Below are 13,432 nucleotides of genomic sequence, written 5' to 3'. Positions count from 1 at the left end.
TAAAGTATTGCCCTATCAACAACGATAGGTTAATATTTCAACGAAAGTTCGAAATAACACCCTTAAGGTCAAGGGTCTTCGCCAAAAAGAAAAGTTCAACCTCGATCGAATAATGACTGGGCAATACTTTATCAGAAAAAGAAAAGGAAAGAAAGACTGGGACTCACGACGGGATAATACTTCGATATAAGCCCGAAAGTAATATCCCTACTGCTAGGGTCGTTATTAGAAAAATAGTTCGATACCATTCAAACTATGATAAGATAGCATCTCGACACAAGTTCGAAAACACCGTCTCGCTAGCCAAGACCGCCATCAAGGTCCCATTCAACCCGCATGGCACTAAATTCCCAAAGAGTAGGGAACCCATCATGTAGGAATCTACTTCGCACCAAAGTTATGAAAAGCAAAACAGGGAAAGAGTACAGAGGGCATATAACAATGAAAAATTCCTTTATATAAAGTCACTGCGCAAACAGTTGCAGATTACATACGGCTTGTACCATCAGTCTAAAAAAAGAGGGGGAAGAAACAACGACAACAAACAACGAATAAAAAAATAGAAAATAGACAAAGAAAACATTCTTTCACTTGGCGCCATCACTGCCACCATCATCACCACCATCTCCAAGAAGTCCTCCCTCATCATCCGCGCCCTCATTGGCCTCCAGAGTCGCAGAGTCATATCCACAGTTGACACGAGCCTCTCGAGCCTTTGCCCGAGCTCCTTCATATGCGGCCTCGCTAACATTGCTCGCCTCTCACAAGTTCTTATATATGTCCCGCTGGGCTTCAGCATGAACCCAAAGCTCGTGCAAATGACGAGGAACAACGGCGGAGGAAGATTCAATTTGAGCCAACAATTGCACCTTTTCGGCCTCAAGGGCAGCGACCCGGTCTCCTAAGGACGACGCCTCATGGTTGATTTTGCCAATACGCTCCTCAAGCCTCACTTCCATTAGTGTGGCTGTCGCCCTATCCGACTCTTGCTCGGACCGGAGGACACAGATAGTATTTTATAGAGTCGTCGCCCTCGCCAAAGCCGTCGACAAGGCATTCTCATTGTTCTCCAACCCAGCGACCTTTCTCTCCAACTCAGCCAATTTTCCCATCCACTCCGCGCTCATCGCCTCGACCCTGATAAGATTTTGATCCATCTCAGACTGCATAGACCTCAGCTTTCCCTGAAGATATTCGCATTCTGCAGCAACCCCTTTGCCCAACTCAATCTCTTCGTCCTTTGCACGAAGTTGCTCCTCAAGTACACTCTTACTATGAATAGTTTGCATCAACTCCTGATCCCTCTTCTTCAATTCCTCGTCGATAGATCGATCGCCAGGGTTCGCCTTCAGCCGCTCGTGCATCTCACGGCACTTGTTGCGATAGCACCGGTACTTCTCCAACATATTCAAGAAATCTTGGCCTGAATGTCGGCCCTACGAGCACTCTCTATTTCCACCATGTACGTCTGAAAAACGAAAAGATGGGTTAAAACCATATCGCCAAGAAAAATGAGAGAAACATGAGAGAAAAGTATAACGTACTCTTAAGCCCATAATGGTCACTTCATGCATCAAATCAATATTGGGAACGTCCCGAAGAGCCGCATTCTCAACAGCAGAACACAAGATGTCAAACTGCGGCACCAGGTCCTCCGTATCCCCTAGGAGATTGATATCCGATGAGATCTCAAGAATATAGGACGGACCTCCCGCATGAACCACCGAACGGGTAAGACCCTCTTCAAACATCCTAACATCATTAGGATCAAGATCAGAATCAGATTCATAGTCGTCAACCACGACACCCTCCCCCCTTTCTGCAGCTGATGAGGAAGCGCGATCCGGCACTAAAGATGAAGCCTCGTCCAAAGCGACAACAGTGGTCTCAGGAGTCTGACCCCCCATCGCGGCAGGTTGTTGGTTAATCATAGCGGCCGGAATCTCTACTGGTGGGGCAGACACAACGACTGGCTCTATCTCCACGGGTGGAATGGCACCAACTCTTGCCTCAGACCCTGTCAAGGGAAGATCTTGCTCCAGATTTATCACAGCTGTAGGAGCCGCTTCAGTCTCCAATCGCCGCCTTTTTGACAGCCCTCCCCTTCTGCGGCACGGGAAGGTCCCTCCGCTGCGTGAATGACAGGGGTCGGAGTCCTAGCTCAAGGGGTAGCCGCCGTGCGAACAACCGCAGCCATAGATTCAACTGAGGCAGCCTTCGACGAAGGTCGGGTGGTAGACGCTGGGGTAGAACGAGCAGATGTAGGCTGAAAAAAAGCCAGCGGAGGAGTGCTCGCTCTCCGCACTCTCCCTGATATCGACGAACGTCACATCAGAAATAAAGTACAAAAGTAACAGGGAAGAATAGCGAACGAAAGTGATATTATTCACTATTAAGGGGCTTGCGTCCATATTTCTCATAGAAGGACGACCATGTGCGGACCCCCGCTATGTGAGGAAGGATAGCGTTCACCCACTTGCGGATACCATCAATGGGTGAAGGAGGCAGTTTAGCGGCTGAAAAAACATAAATAGTTTTAGTACTACTCAAAGGAAAGCAGTCAGGTGTCATTCCGACACAAAGTATAGAGACTTACGTGCAAAGTTCCATTTTTCGGGAAACCCCGTAGGATTCGCCACAAGATGCTCAGTCCGCACATAGAAGTAGTTCTCGTAGAAGCGACGGTTGTCCCTATCGTACATATTTACCACCAAGCTCTTCGACCCTCGGTGGCGCATGTGAATCATCGTGTCGCGAATACCAAGTTGAGGGGAGAAGATATTGAGCATGTGCTCCAAAGGGATCTCACGACCGGCAAGCTCCGCAAATTTGAGCAGCATGAGGAACAATTTGTACAGGTACAACGTAAGTTGGGCCGGTCATACCTCGTAAAAGCGGCAAAAATCTACCACCAAGAGAGGGAGAGGAAGCGTGTACCCAACAATAAAGGGGTAGGCGTAGAACGCACAATACCCTGGGCGGTCATAATAGATGATGTCATTCCCCACCGCCGGCAGTATTTCGACATAGTAAGAAATTCCCCACCTAGCCCTCAAGTATGCAATCCCCTCCTCATTTATGACGGAGGGAGAAGCTTCCGATTTCTCCCCGGCGGGACTATGGAAATAAGTCCATGCTTTCCCAGGGCGAGGCAAGATCTCAGCCACCGTTGGGACCTCCTCATCTTCTGCCACTTCTACTCCTCAAGTGGCCAGAACATCATTTTTCGGCGCCGGAGTTATAGCAGGAAGGTCAGCACGAGAAGAATCACCAGCCATTTGTATCAGTTTGATGAAGGAAAGGGGCAAAGAAAAGAAAAGATGAATGTTCATGGCTAACCGAAAAAAATCAAAAATCCGAAGTATCAAGAGAAAGGAGAATTCACAAAGTTCTTTCAAGTAAAGGTAAGGAAGTGTGTTGCTCGAATGATTCATTCCTCCTATTTATAAGAGATATAAATTCCCCAAGCTCGAAACCCAAGAGTCGCAAGTCGAATTTGATGGGGCACGAAACGGTTCAATCCTCTGGGAACGTGTGTCATAATGGCGGAAACCACGAACAACATTTCAAGATTAAACGATGTTTCGGTTCCGAAACGGCCGCAACGGTTCAAAGATATCGAAAGGGTGACAATATACTACTTGATTCTAAAAATCATGCCCAAGGGGTAGACAATCAGATTTCTCCTAGATAAGCGGAAATCATCATCCGCCTACCGGGCCCGACAGGGGATGACCCCGGCACACGGAGGGACTAACTGTATTGGTCAAAATTTGACCGCTGTGGTCGACCCAATTGGGACCACGTCCAAACAATGGGATAAGGAAAGATGACATTATTTACTCCAAACCACGTATTCACCGAATGACGAAAACGGACACGGTGTGAGGGGGCTATGACCCAAATACATGGCAAGGGCTCAATGACTATATATAGGGATGAGACTTTCCTAGAAGGGGGGGGGGGAGCTTTTCTCTCTCCTTCTCCTCTATAATCTCCTTAGTGAAAAGAAAGTAAAATAATCTTCCAATGAATATGTACAACAGTCATCTTCACCGATGGGCGAAAGAAAAAATGAAAGGCTTCGATAATTTATTGCTTCTACTTCATTTTATGTATCATTTTCTGGTTTGTTTACAGATCTGGAATTTACTATGTTTGACTAAGATTTACCTCTTCAATTTTTTAAATTAATTTAATCAAAAAGATTTCAATATCTTTCGGGTCAAACAGTAACTATGATATTCGAACATCAACCACATGATATGTCTTCATTTAATCAAAATAGAATCAATTGTTTCACTTTAAATGATCAAAACACGAACAATGGCAGCAGAAGAAATTAAAGCATATGGCTAATGCAACTTGCATCAACCAATGGAGGATATTGTGGCTCTATATTAATGTGACAATTTGTCAGCTACCAAAAATCTTGTCTTTCCCATTGGGATGACTTTTTTCTAGAAAAGTTCTTTAAAATGGACGACCAAGTGACGATCGAACATACTCACAATTAGACAACATGAAATTACGAGAATATTTAATTAATTCTAAAGAATAACTCCAGAATGAGAATTCTAGAGTAATATTCTAGAAATATTTGGTATAACATTCTAGAAGAGAGTAGCAAATACCCTTTTAATTTATTTGAGTTGTGAGACCAAGCAACAAGTAAGTGATGAATAAACAAGTATGTGAGCAAATATGAACAATGAAAAACAAAGAGAGCAAAAAGAGAATTGCTGGAATATTGTGAGTGAAAGAAAACATTGAGTGTAAGATGGAAGCTTAGTTTGCAAAGGTAAACTTAAAGATGTGAGCAAACCAATAACACGTTTTATATATATATATATATATATATATATATATATATATATATATATATATCTGGACTATATATAATAATGTATGTGTTATGAATCAAACAAAACCTAATAAGGATATCAACACACACATAGCTATTGGAATAAAAAGAGCTATTGAGCCGAGAACAAATAATATGGTCAAACTAATTTGGGATCTGGGCTGAGTAGTGAGCCCAAGAATTATTCTATTAAAAGAGGAGAAGTCGGTGATTCTCAAGGGATTATGCATATTGTCGAAAACTTTCCCCTTGGTCTCTGTTCTTCTTGTTTCTCCCTCTGGACCATCTCTTTCTGTTCGCCCTCGGCTCTCTCTATCCTTCTTCTCTGGATCTCCTTCTTAGTTCTAGTTATTGTTATTGTAATGATTGAATCTTTGAGTTTATGAATTAAATCTATCATTTTCCTCATTTATTTTGTGCTGTGAATTCAGGTTCATGACATTGGTGCTTTTATCGAGAGGACTCCAGTGACATTACTAGATTGCTTCAATGGCAATGGCAACCTCGAGAGTTGGATTTATCGGGCGGAGCAGTACTTCACCTACATTGGCTTCTCCGAGAAGGATTGACTACCTCTTCCTTATTTCTACCTTGATGGTGAAGCTCTTGCTTGGTTCAGTTGGTTGCATCGAAACAAACAATTCTTCGATTGGACGCATTTTAAAGAAAAATTGCGCATACGATTTGGACAAAGGACGTTCACAGATTCGGTGAGTAGGGAAAATACTTCACGAGCCCGTGTTGACTACGTGAGTTACAACTCTGCATCTCCACAACCGACCTGTACATCTCCAGTTGCAACTCTGAGCCATGCCGCAAACTCGTCTGACTTGGAAGCCGCCTTCAACAGTGGAACTCACAGGAAGCCAATGTGTTTGATAAATTGTCCAATAGAGCTGACGAGTGTGATTCTCGTGAATTGCCATCTTCAGTTCCGTCTCTTGAAATCCAGGTTGCTTCGCACTATGTTGAACTTGAACCTATAGATTATATAGATAGTGAAACTACAACTTTAGCAAACGATGAAAAACCAAATGCACAGGTTGCGTTCCCTAAGATTGGATCTGCTTTAGAAGTAAGAAAAATAAGCCATGTGAACAAGGTGTTCACCGAGAGTCCCAAAAATGATACTTCAGAGTTAATCGATTGTGTTTCACATAAGGAATCATGGCTGATTCTTTTTCTGGGTAGCCACAAGTATGTGCATCAACATGATAAGAAGCTCACAATAGCTCATGAGTTTTTAGTTATTGAGAAATCTGTCTCTGATGACATTTTATTTGTTGAGTCTGAAAATCCAAATTGGGATGAACAGTTCGTGTTGATAATTAAACAGCCATCATTACGTGATTTTCGACTTCTAATTTTGAGTTTCATACTCCTAAATGGCTATGCTACTTTACCTTATGGTACTAAGAAGACAATTTTGACGGATGACAAACTTTCTGTTTTTGGTGATGTTATCATGGTATCATGTCTGCTTTCTATTGATACCAGTGAGTTGGTAGTCTCACCTTCCAATGCGAGATCTATTCGACTTGTTTATCCGTTTCCTTGTGGTGGCCGAGAACCTGTAGTATCCCTAATTAAACAAGTTGTTGGAACTTTCGCATGGGATGACCGTCATCCATGGACTGGTGGTGCACTGGTTTCCACAATGCATATGGAGAATTTCCGGACTCCGAAAAGTAAGGCATTACTACTGCTGGTATCTACTGGAAAGTTTTGCTCATTTGCATCTTCTTACTCTATGATCAAGGTGTGGGATCCCGGACGACAATGGTGTGTGAATTTCTATATATGCGAAATAATTGAAAATATAATATTGGTTTGGAGATTAGTGATATATCGATGCGCGCAGCTAAATGTGACAATATTGATTCACAAGTAGCAGAACTTTCTTGTATTGGATTACGCTTACCAACAAATGCCTTGACATGGGTACCAGCTGAACCTTTGAGTTCATCTTCCACCATTGCAGATCTTGTGGCCACCTCAAACCAAAACCAAACATTTGGTTCCCCGGATATCTTCTGTAATACTCTTAGATATTCTATTCATTTTCTATTTGCACCAGACTTGAATAGTTGTTCTCCAACCATGAACAAGATAGGGCAGCAGCATCCTAGTGCTCATGATGAACAACGAGCTAGCCAAATATCCTTATTCATTCAGCACATTAGCGTTCTTGCGGATATGTTGTCGAGGTGGTTGATAAGCTTTGTGTGAAGAAGATCAATGAGGATTCAAGCCTTGTACAGCTTTCTCACGGCTTTTATGTGGAAACTACACAATTCCTGAGAGTAAGAGCAATTACAAGTACATGTCATCCTATTGTCTCTTATACTACCCTCATTCATGGGCTTTGCAGGAATGATAATCTGGACGAGCCACTCATTTTGAAGGAAGCAATGAAATTAAATGGCAAAAGGTCAATAACTGTCATGTATAGGATGCTTATTCCGCTGAAATTTATGAAATATGATGAAGTTGAGTGTGTGTTGACAAACATATCTCACAAAGGGCTTGTTCCAAAAGTAGTACTGTACAATACCATCCTTCCTATCCATTGCTCAACAGAATATATCCTGAAGGATCTAAAGGTTAACAAGGAAAGGATACTAAGGTGTTTGAGGCAAATTGATGGGTTGCTGATTACATTACTCAGGGTGCTTTTGTGGGGATTTGCTCCTGGAAAGTTTGCATTGGTTCACTCATTTTGTCTCCGCTATCTGCTTCGCGAAGAGGGCAAGCAATATTTTGTCGATATGCAGGGCAGGTTATGATGGCACTCAAGTTGATAAGATTTCTAATGTATGAGAGCCACAAAGGACAAGGTTTAGATTGGTTCACTGAAGGTGCATTGGATATATTTTCCTCTAGGCACAAAGAACACCTTAGTATTCATATAATTGGTTGGGAGCTCGTGAGTATCACTATTCTTGACTTGAACCTTGAGGACAAGGTTCTCATTGAGGACGGGAGTATTGTTATGAATCAAACACAACCCAATAAGGATATCAACAGACACATAGCTATTGGGCTGAAAAGAGCTATTGGGCCGAGAACAAATAATATGGTCAGACTAATTTGGGATCCGGGTTGAGTAGTGAGTCCAAGAACTATTCTATTAAAAGAGGAGAAGTCAATGATTCTAGGGATTATGCATATTGTTGAGAACTCTTCCCCTTTGTCTCTGTTCTTCTTGCTTCTCCCTCTGGACCATCTCTTTCTGTTCTCCCTCGGCTCTCTCTATCCTTCTTCTCTAGATCTCCTTCTTAGTTCTAGTTATTGTTATTGTAATGATTGAATCTTTGAGTTTATGAATTAAATCCATCATTTTCCTCATTTATTTTGTGCTGTGAATTCGGGTTCATAACAGCATGCATGCTTCGATTTATTTTCTGTTGCACCTCAGAAAATGTAATGCATCTTTAGATGTTCATGATAAAGAACATGAGTAAACATTTCGAATAGAGGGGAACAACGTAACCCAACCCGCTTATCATTTATTTATTTATAAGCTAAGTGAGAAAGTCAAAACCAAGTCACAGAGAGATGGGAAACCTGAGAATACGAGAGGTTAAGTTCATCCATTATAGAAAACTGTGTTGGCGATGAATATCCAACCTGCAATATGTATATAACATCACATCGATCACAAAGAAGCAAATTATACCACCGCAGGGAAACAAACAAAAAGAGTAATCTCAACTTACACATGTTCCAAATGCATAGGAGCCACAAACAGCCACAGCAGTGCTCAAATAAACCATAACCAACTCCTCTCTATGACCTGTTTCATCAGCATCATGTTTCACTATGAGAGGCTTCTCTCTATCTTCATTCCCATTTTCTTCATATTTAGGACCCATTTTTTATTTGCTCAACTTTTCCCTTTTTTTTCTTTTTGGGGGTTTAATCGACCAGCTTATAAAATAATTTCTCTAATTTTTGCTACTTTTTCCACGCCCAAGAATGTGCTATACAATTTTCACAAATATCATGAAGAAGAATAGAAAAAATCATGATATTAAAGCATGATGCAGCATATGGTCTGGAATCCAAATCTCTTTTCTTTTCTTTTCTTTAATGAAGAAACTCAAAATCTATATATTCAGAGGGGGTTAAATGAAAATAAAACTAGAAGTCTATAGAGTTTTAATTTAACAATACCGAGTCACCAGCAAAGTCTCAGCTCGTCCTCTCAAATCCGATTCAGCTGCATCGATTTATAGCCAGTAGATTTTCTATTTACCTAAAGACTCATTCAATTTGCAAACTAACGATTTCAAGAATTTCGGATAATTTGACAGAATATTAATATTATTTAATTATGATCTAATATATTGTATTATTTGAATAAATGTTAGTAGTTATTATTTTATTATTTAATGTAGTGTACAGAAATATAACAAAATCTTTACAAAATCAAAGGATACACATCATATAGTAATCAAATAAATTGTTTATTCTTGTTTATTCTTTATTAAATTAGCAAGTACTTAGTACTATACATTTACAAATGTGACGTTTTATTAACAGCTTGTTTGGATGGTTGTTACCTATTGTATTTGTTACAACCCAAGACCTAACCATTTGTGATGACACCTAACGTGGTACTAGGCAAGCGGACATTTCAAAAATATTTCCAACACATTTAACTGAAAATGAGTCAAACAGTTTAAATAATAAAAATTCTCATAAACAGGATAGAAAACCCAAAACACAACGCGGAAATTTCCAACATCTGGGTGTCACAAGTACATGAGCGTCTATACAACACAAGTCTGAGAGTACTGTCTATAATAGTCTGAAACTAAATACATAAATTGGAAAGATAGGGAAGGAGAGACAAGGTCTCCGAAATGCCAGGCAACTACCTTGAAATCTCCAAACGATCAACTGTGCAAAAGAAATCAACAGCGGCCATGTCCGGAAACACCTGGATTTGCACACGAAGTGCAAAGTATAGCATGAGTACAACCAACTCAGTAAGTAACAAGTCTAAATAAAGAACTGAAAGTAGTGACGAGTTTTACAGTTATAGTTCAATAACAGTAATTTCAACATAGGAAAGTAGGCATGATTTCAAGTTCGACAATTTAGGTCCAATCGTTTAATTCATGTCATGTTCAAGTGAAACAAAATATAATATCTCTCAGAAATTTCAAGATAGTGATATGTGACAACTAAGTGCAACAAAAATGAAGTCAAATGTATCCTCTCAAAGCAACAGTCACTCAGGTCTCCCTTTCACTCCAACCTCACAATCATTAATTCCTCGCAGTCACTCATTCCTCTCAGTCGATCAGCACTCGGCACACGCACTCAGTAGGTACCTACACTCAATGGGGGTGTGTACAGACTCCGGAGGGGCTCCTTCAGCCCAAGCGCTATAACAAGCCAATCATGGTATAAATCAGTGAAACATGCTGCGGTGTGCAGCCCGATTCCATCCATATCCTTACAATCAGGCCCTTGGCCTCACTCAATCATCAACCTCTCCAGTCTCTCGGGCTCTCAGAAATCATAAAAATCAGCCCAAACAGAAATAATATAATGTATCAACAAAGAACAATAGTGACTGAGATATGATATGCAAGTAAAACTGTAACTGAGTACAAAACAACAATTTAGCAGATAATTCAATATGTAACACAACCTCTGAGGGTCCCTACAGTGCCAACACATAGTCTAAACATGATTTCTAATATGATTTGCAGTTCAATTTCTATAACACATGGAAAATGTATGGATAATAACAGATTCTTCAACTATACAGTTCCATAAAATTTGACCAAGCCAAAATTCCTACGGTGCACGCCTAGACGCCTGTCACCTAGAATGTGTGTCACCTCAAACCAATCGCATGATACATAATATGGGGTTTCATACCGTGAGGATCAAATTTAGAACTGTTACTTATCTCAAACCGTGTAAATATCTACTCCAACACACCCTTGCCTCGCGAATCGGCCTCCAAAAATTCCGAATCTAGCCACAAACAATATGATACAATCAACACGGGCTAAAGGAATCAATTCCATAAGAAAATACTAAGTTATTAATCAAAAGTCAAAAAATCGACTCAAAAGAAAAAACCCTGACCCATGTCTCAAAATCTGATAAAAGTCACAAAACTTGAAATCTCGTTCAATTACGAGTCCAACCATACCAAATTTACCAAAATACAACACCAAATCCCCAAATCAAACTCTCAAAGTCCCTAGCCTCAAACTCCCAATTTACACCTCAAAACCACACAATCTAGGTGGAAAAATCAATGGGAAAACAAGATTATTGATTAAAAATGAGCACAAGGGACTTACCTCAAGAATTCCTTCGAAATCCTCTCAAAAATCGCTCAATCCCGAGCTTGAAATGTTAAAAATAAAGCAAAATCTCAAACCCTTGAATTTAAATATTCTGCCTAGCTAAACCGCTTCTACGAGTACTTAGCCGCATCTGCAGCTCCGTACCTGCGGAATTTCCATCGCAGGTGGGGCCATCACTTAGGCCCATGAAACTCGCATTTGCAGCTCCCTAAGCGCACTTGCGCTTGCGCTTCTGCGGACATTTTCCGCTTCTGCAAAGTTCCCTTCCAGCTCGCTCTCCGCTTCTGCGGAGCTACACACGTATCTACGAGCTCGAAGATGCGGCATTTCCCACGCACCTGCGACTCCTGGCCAACTCTTCAATCCCGCTTCTGTGCTCGCCTTCTCGCTTCTGCGAGCTCGCACCTGCCGTCAAACTTGTGTAGGTGCGATTACACCAGAACTGGTGTACTTCAGCCATTCTATAAGTTTAAATTCCAATCTGTTAACCATTCAAAATCAACCTGAGGCCACCCGGACCTCAACCAATTATACCAACAAGTCCTAAAACATCATACGAACTTATTCGGGCCTTCAAATCACATCAAACAACATCAAAAACACAAATCACACCCTAATTCAAGCCTAATGCAACTAAGAAAATTCTAACTTCTACAAACGACGTCGAAACCTATTAAATCACGTCCGATTGACCCCATTTTTGCACACAAGTCACAAATGACACCACGGACCTACTCCAACTCCTGGAACTCCAATCCAAACCCGATAACCACAAAGTCCACTCTCAGTCAAACTTCAAATTTCCAACTTCTGCCATTTCAAGCCTAATTCAACTACGGACCTCCAAATCACAATCCGGACGTGTTCCTAAGTCCAAAATCACCCAACGGAGCTAACAGAACCATCAAAACTCCATTCCGGAGTCGTTTACACATAATTCAACATCTGATCAACCATTTCAACTTAAGCTTTCAACTTTGAGATTAAGTGTTTCAATTCATTCCGAAATCCCTCCGGACCCGGACCGACTACCCTGGCAAGTCACATAACAGCTATAAAGCACAAAATGAGCAGTAAATATGGGAACAGGGCTACAACTCCCAAAACGATCGGTCGGGTCATTACAATATTGTATCGTATTGTTACTTTAAGTACAATATTTATTTTGATTATTACTTAAATTTTATTGTATTGTATCGTTAAATCCATTGTTATGTAACGACGAAAAGTGACACTTTATGGAACAACGGATTTGGTATGGTGGAGTTGTTTCCTTACTTTGTTATCTCATCTTGCCCTTCCTTATTATTAAATAATTATATTTTATCATTTATCCTACTTTTTTATATAGTAATTCTACCATGTATCATATTTTTTCTTAGTAAATTGCAAGTTTATTCTTCCTATTGCTAGTGCATGACATTATGAAACGATAGCAAATGATACAATCTATCCAAGTGTTATATTCATCAAACAATTCAATTCAATACAATACGATACAATATAATAAATATAATACATTATGAAACGACATATAACAACAATCCAAACAAGCTGTAACTTGTCAATTGGCTTAATATCTTGATACTACTTTTCGTTTAATTTAACATAAGTATATATTTTCTTATTCTGGAATTTTTTTTATACTTATGTTATACTGTTCAAAATTCTTCAATTGTCTAAATTTTTCAATAATTTTCTTGAGTGTTGGTATTTCCGCAATCGCGATTCATATATTTGTCCAGTGATTATAAGTACTCTATTTTCGAAGGTTTCGGACATTTTAGCATATTTTGAGCTATTGAGGTCGGATTGGGATGATTTTGAAGGCAATTTTTACAACATGTAATGGGGTAAGTGTTTTCTACTCGGTTTTGATTATATTCCGTGATTTCATCTTCGTTTTTGGCATTTAATTGATGATTTCGAGAAAGTAGGGGGGGTTTTGTCTAACTTTCCTATAGTGAATTTTTGAATTTTAAACATCGATTCGAAGTCGAGTTTGAGTGAAATTAGTATGGTTGGACTTGTAATTGAATGAGTTGTCGGATTTTGTGAGTTTTGTCGAGTTTCGAGTGCGGGCCCGTCACGATCGTGAAGAAGAAAAATCACAATGCCCTGAAACACTCTAAGTGTTCACGAGCTTACTCATGCGAACGTAATGCCCATAGATTCCAACTCTCCGCGAACGTGTACTATACCACACAAACGCGACAGAGAAATCACCAGC

The 13,432-nt window shown here is 40.3% G+C and overlaps 1 protein-coding gene across 3 annotated transcripts in view; it reads right to left on the bottom strand.

Moving 5' to 3' along the window:
• Nucleotides 1–9,167, bottom strand: part of LOC104210893 (sugar transporter ERD6-like 8) — a 91,108-nt gene extending 81,941 nt beyond the window's left edge. For 2 of the 3 annotated variants that reach the window (XM_070160678.1, XM_070160679.1), the window contains exons 1-2: nucleotides 8,584–9,022; nucleotides 8,432–8,494 (exon numbers count right to left, since the gene is read on the bottom strand). In XM_070160678.1, the coding sequence (XP_070016779.1) occupies nucleotides 8,432–8,494; nucleotides 8,584–8,739 (219 nt within the window). In that variant the 5' untranslated portion in view covers nucleotides 8,740–9,022. The other variant, XM_070160680.1, reaches the window with a different exon arrangement.
• Nucleotides 9,168–13,432: the final 4,265 nt, after the last annotated feature.

Source organism: Nicotiana sylvestris, chromosome 10, assembly GCF_000393655.2.
Source record: "Nicotiana sylvestris chromosome 10, ASM39365v2, whole genome shotgun sequence".
Classification (NCBI taxonomy): Eukaryota; Viridiplantae; Streptophyta; class Magnoliopsida; order Solanales; family Solanaceae; genus Nicotiana; species Nicotiana sylvestris.
Note: the sequence above shows the minus strand (reverse complement) of the source record. Positions and strands in the feature narration are given on the sequence as shown.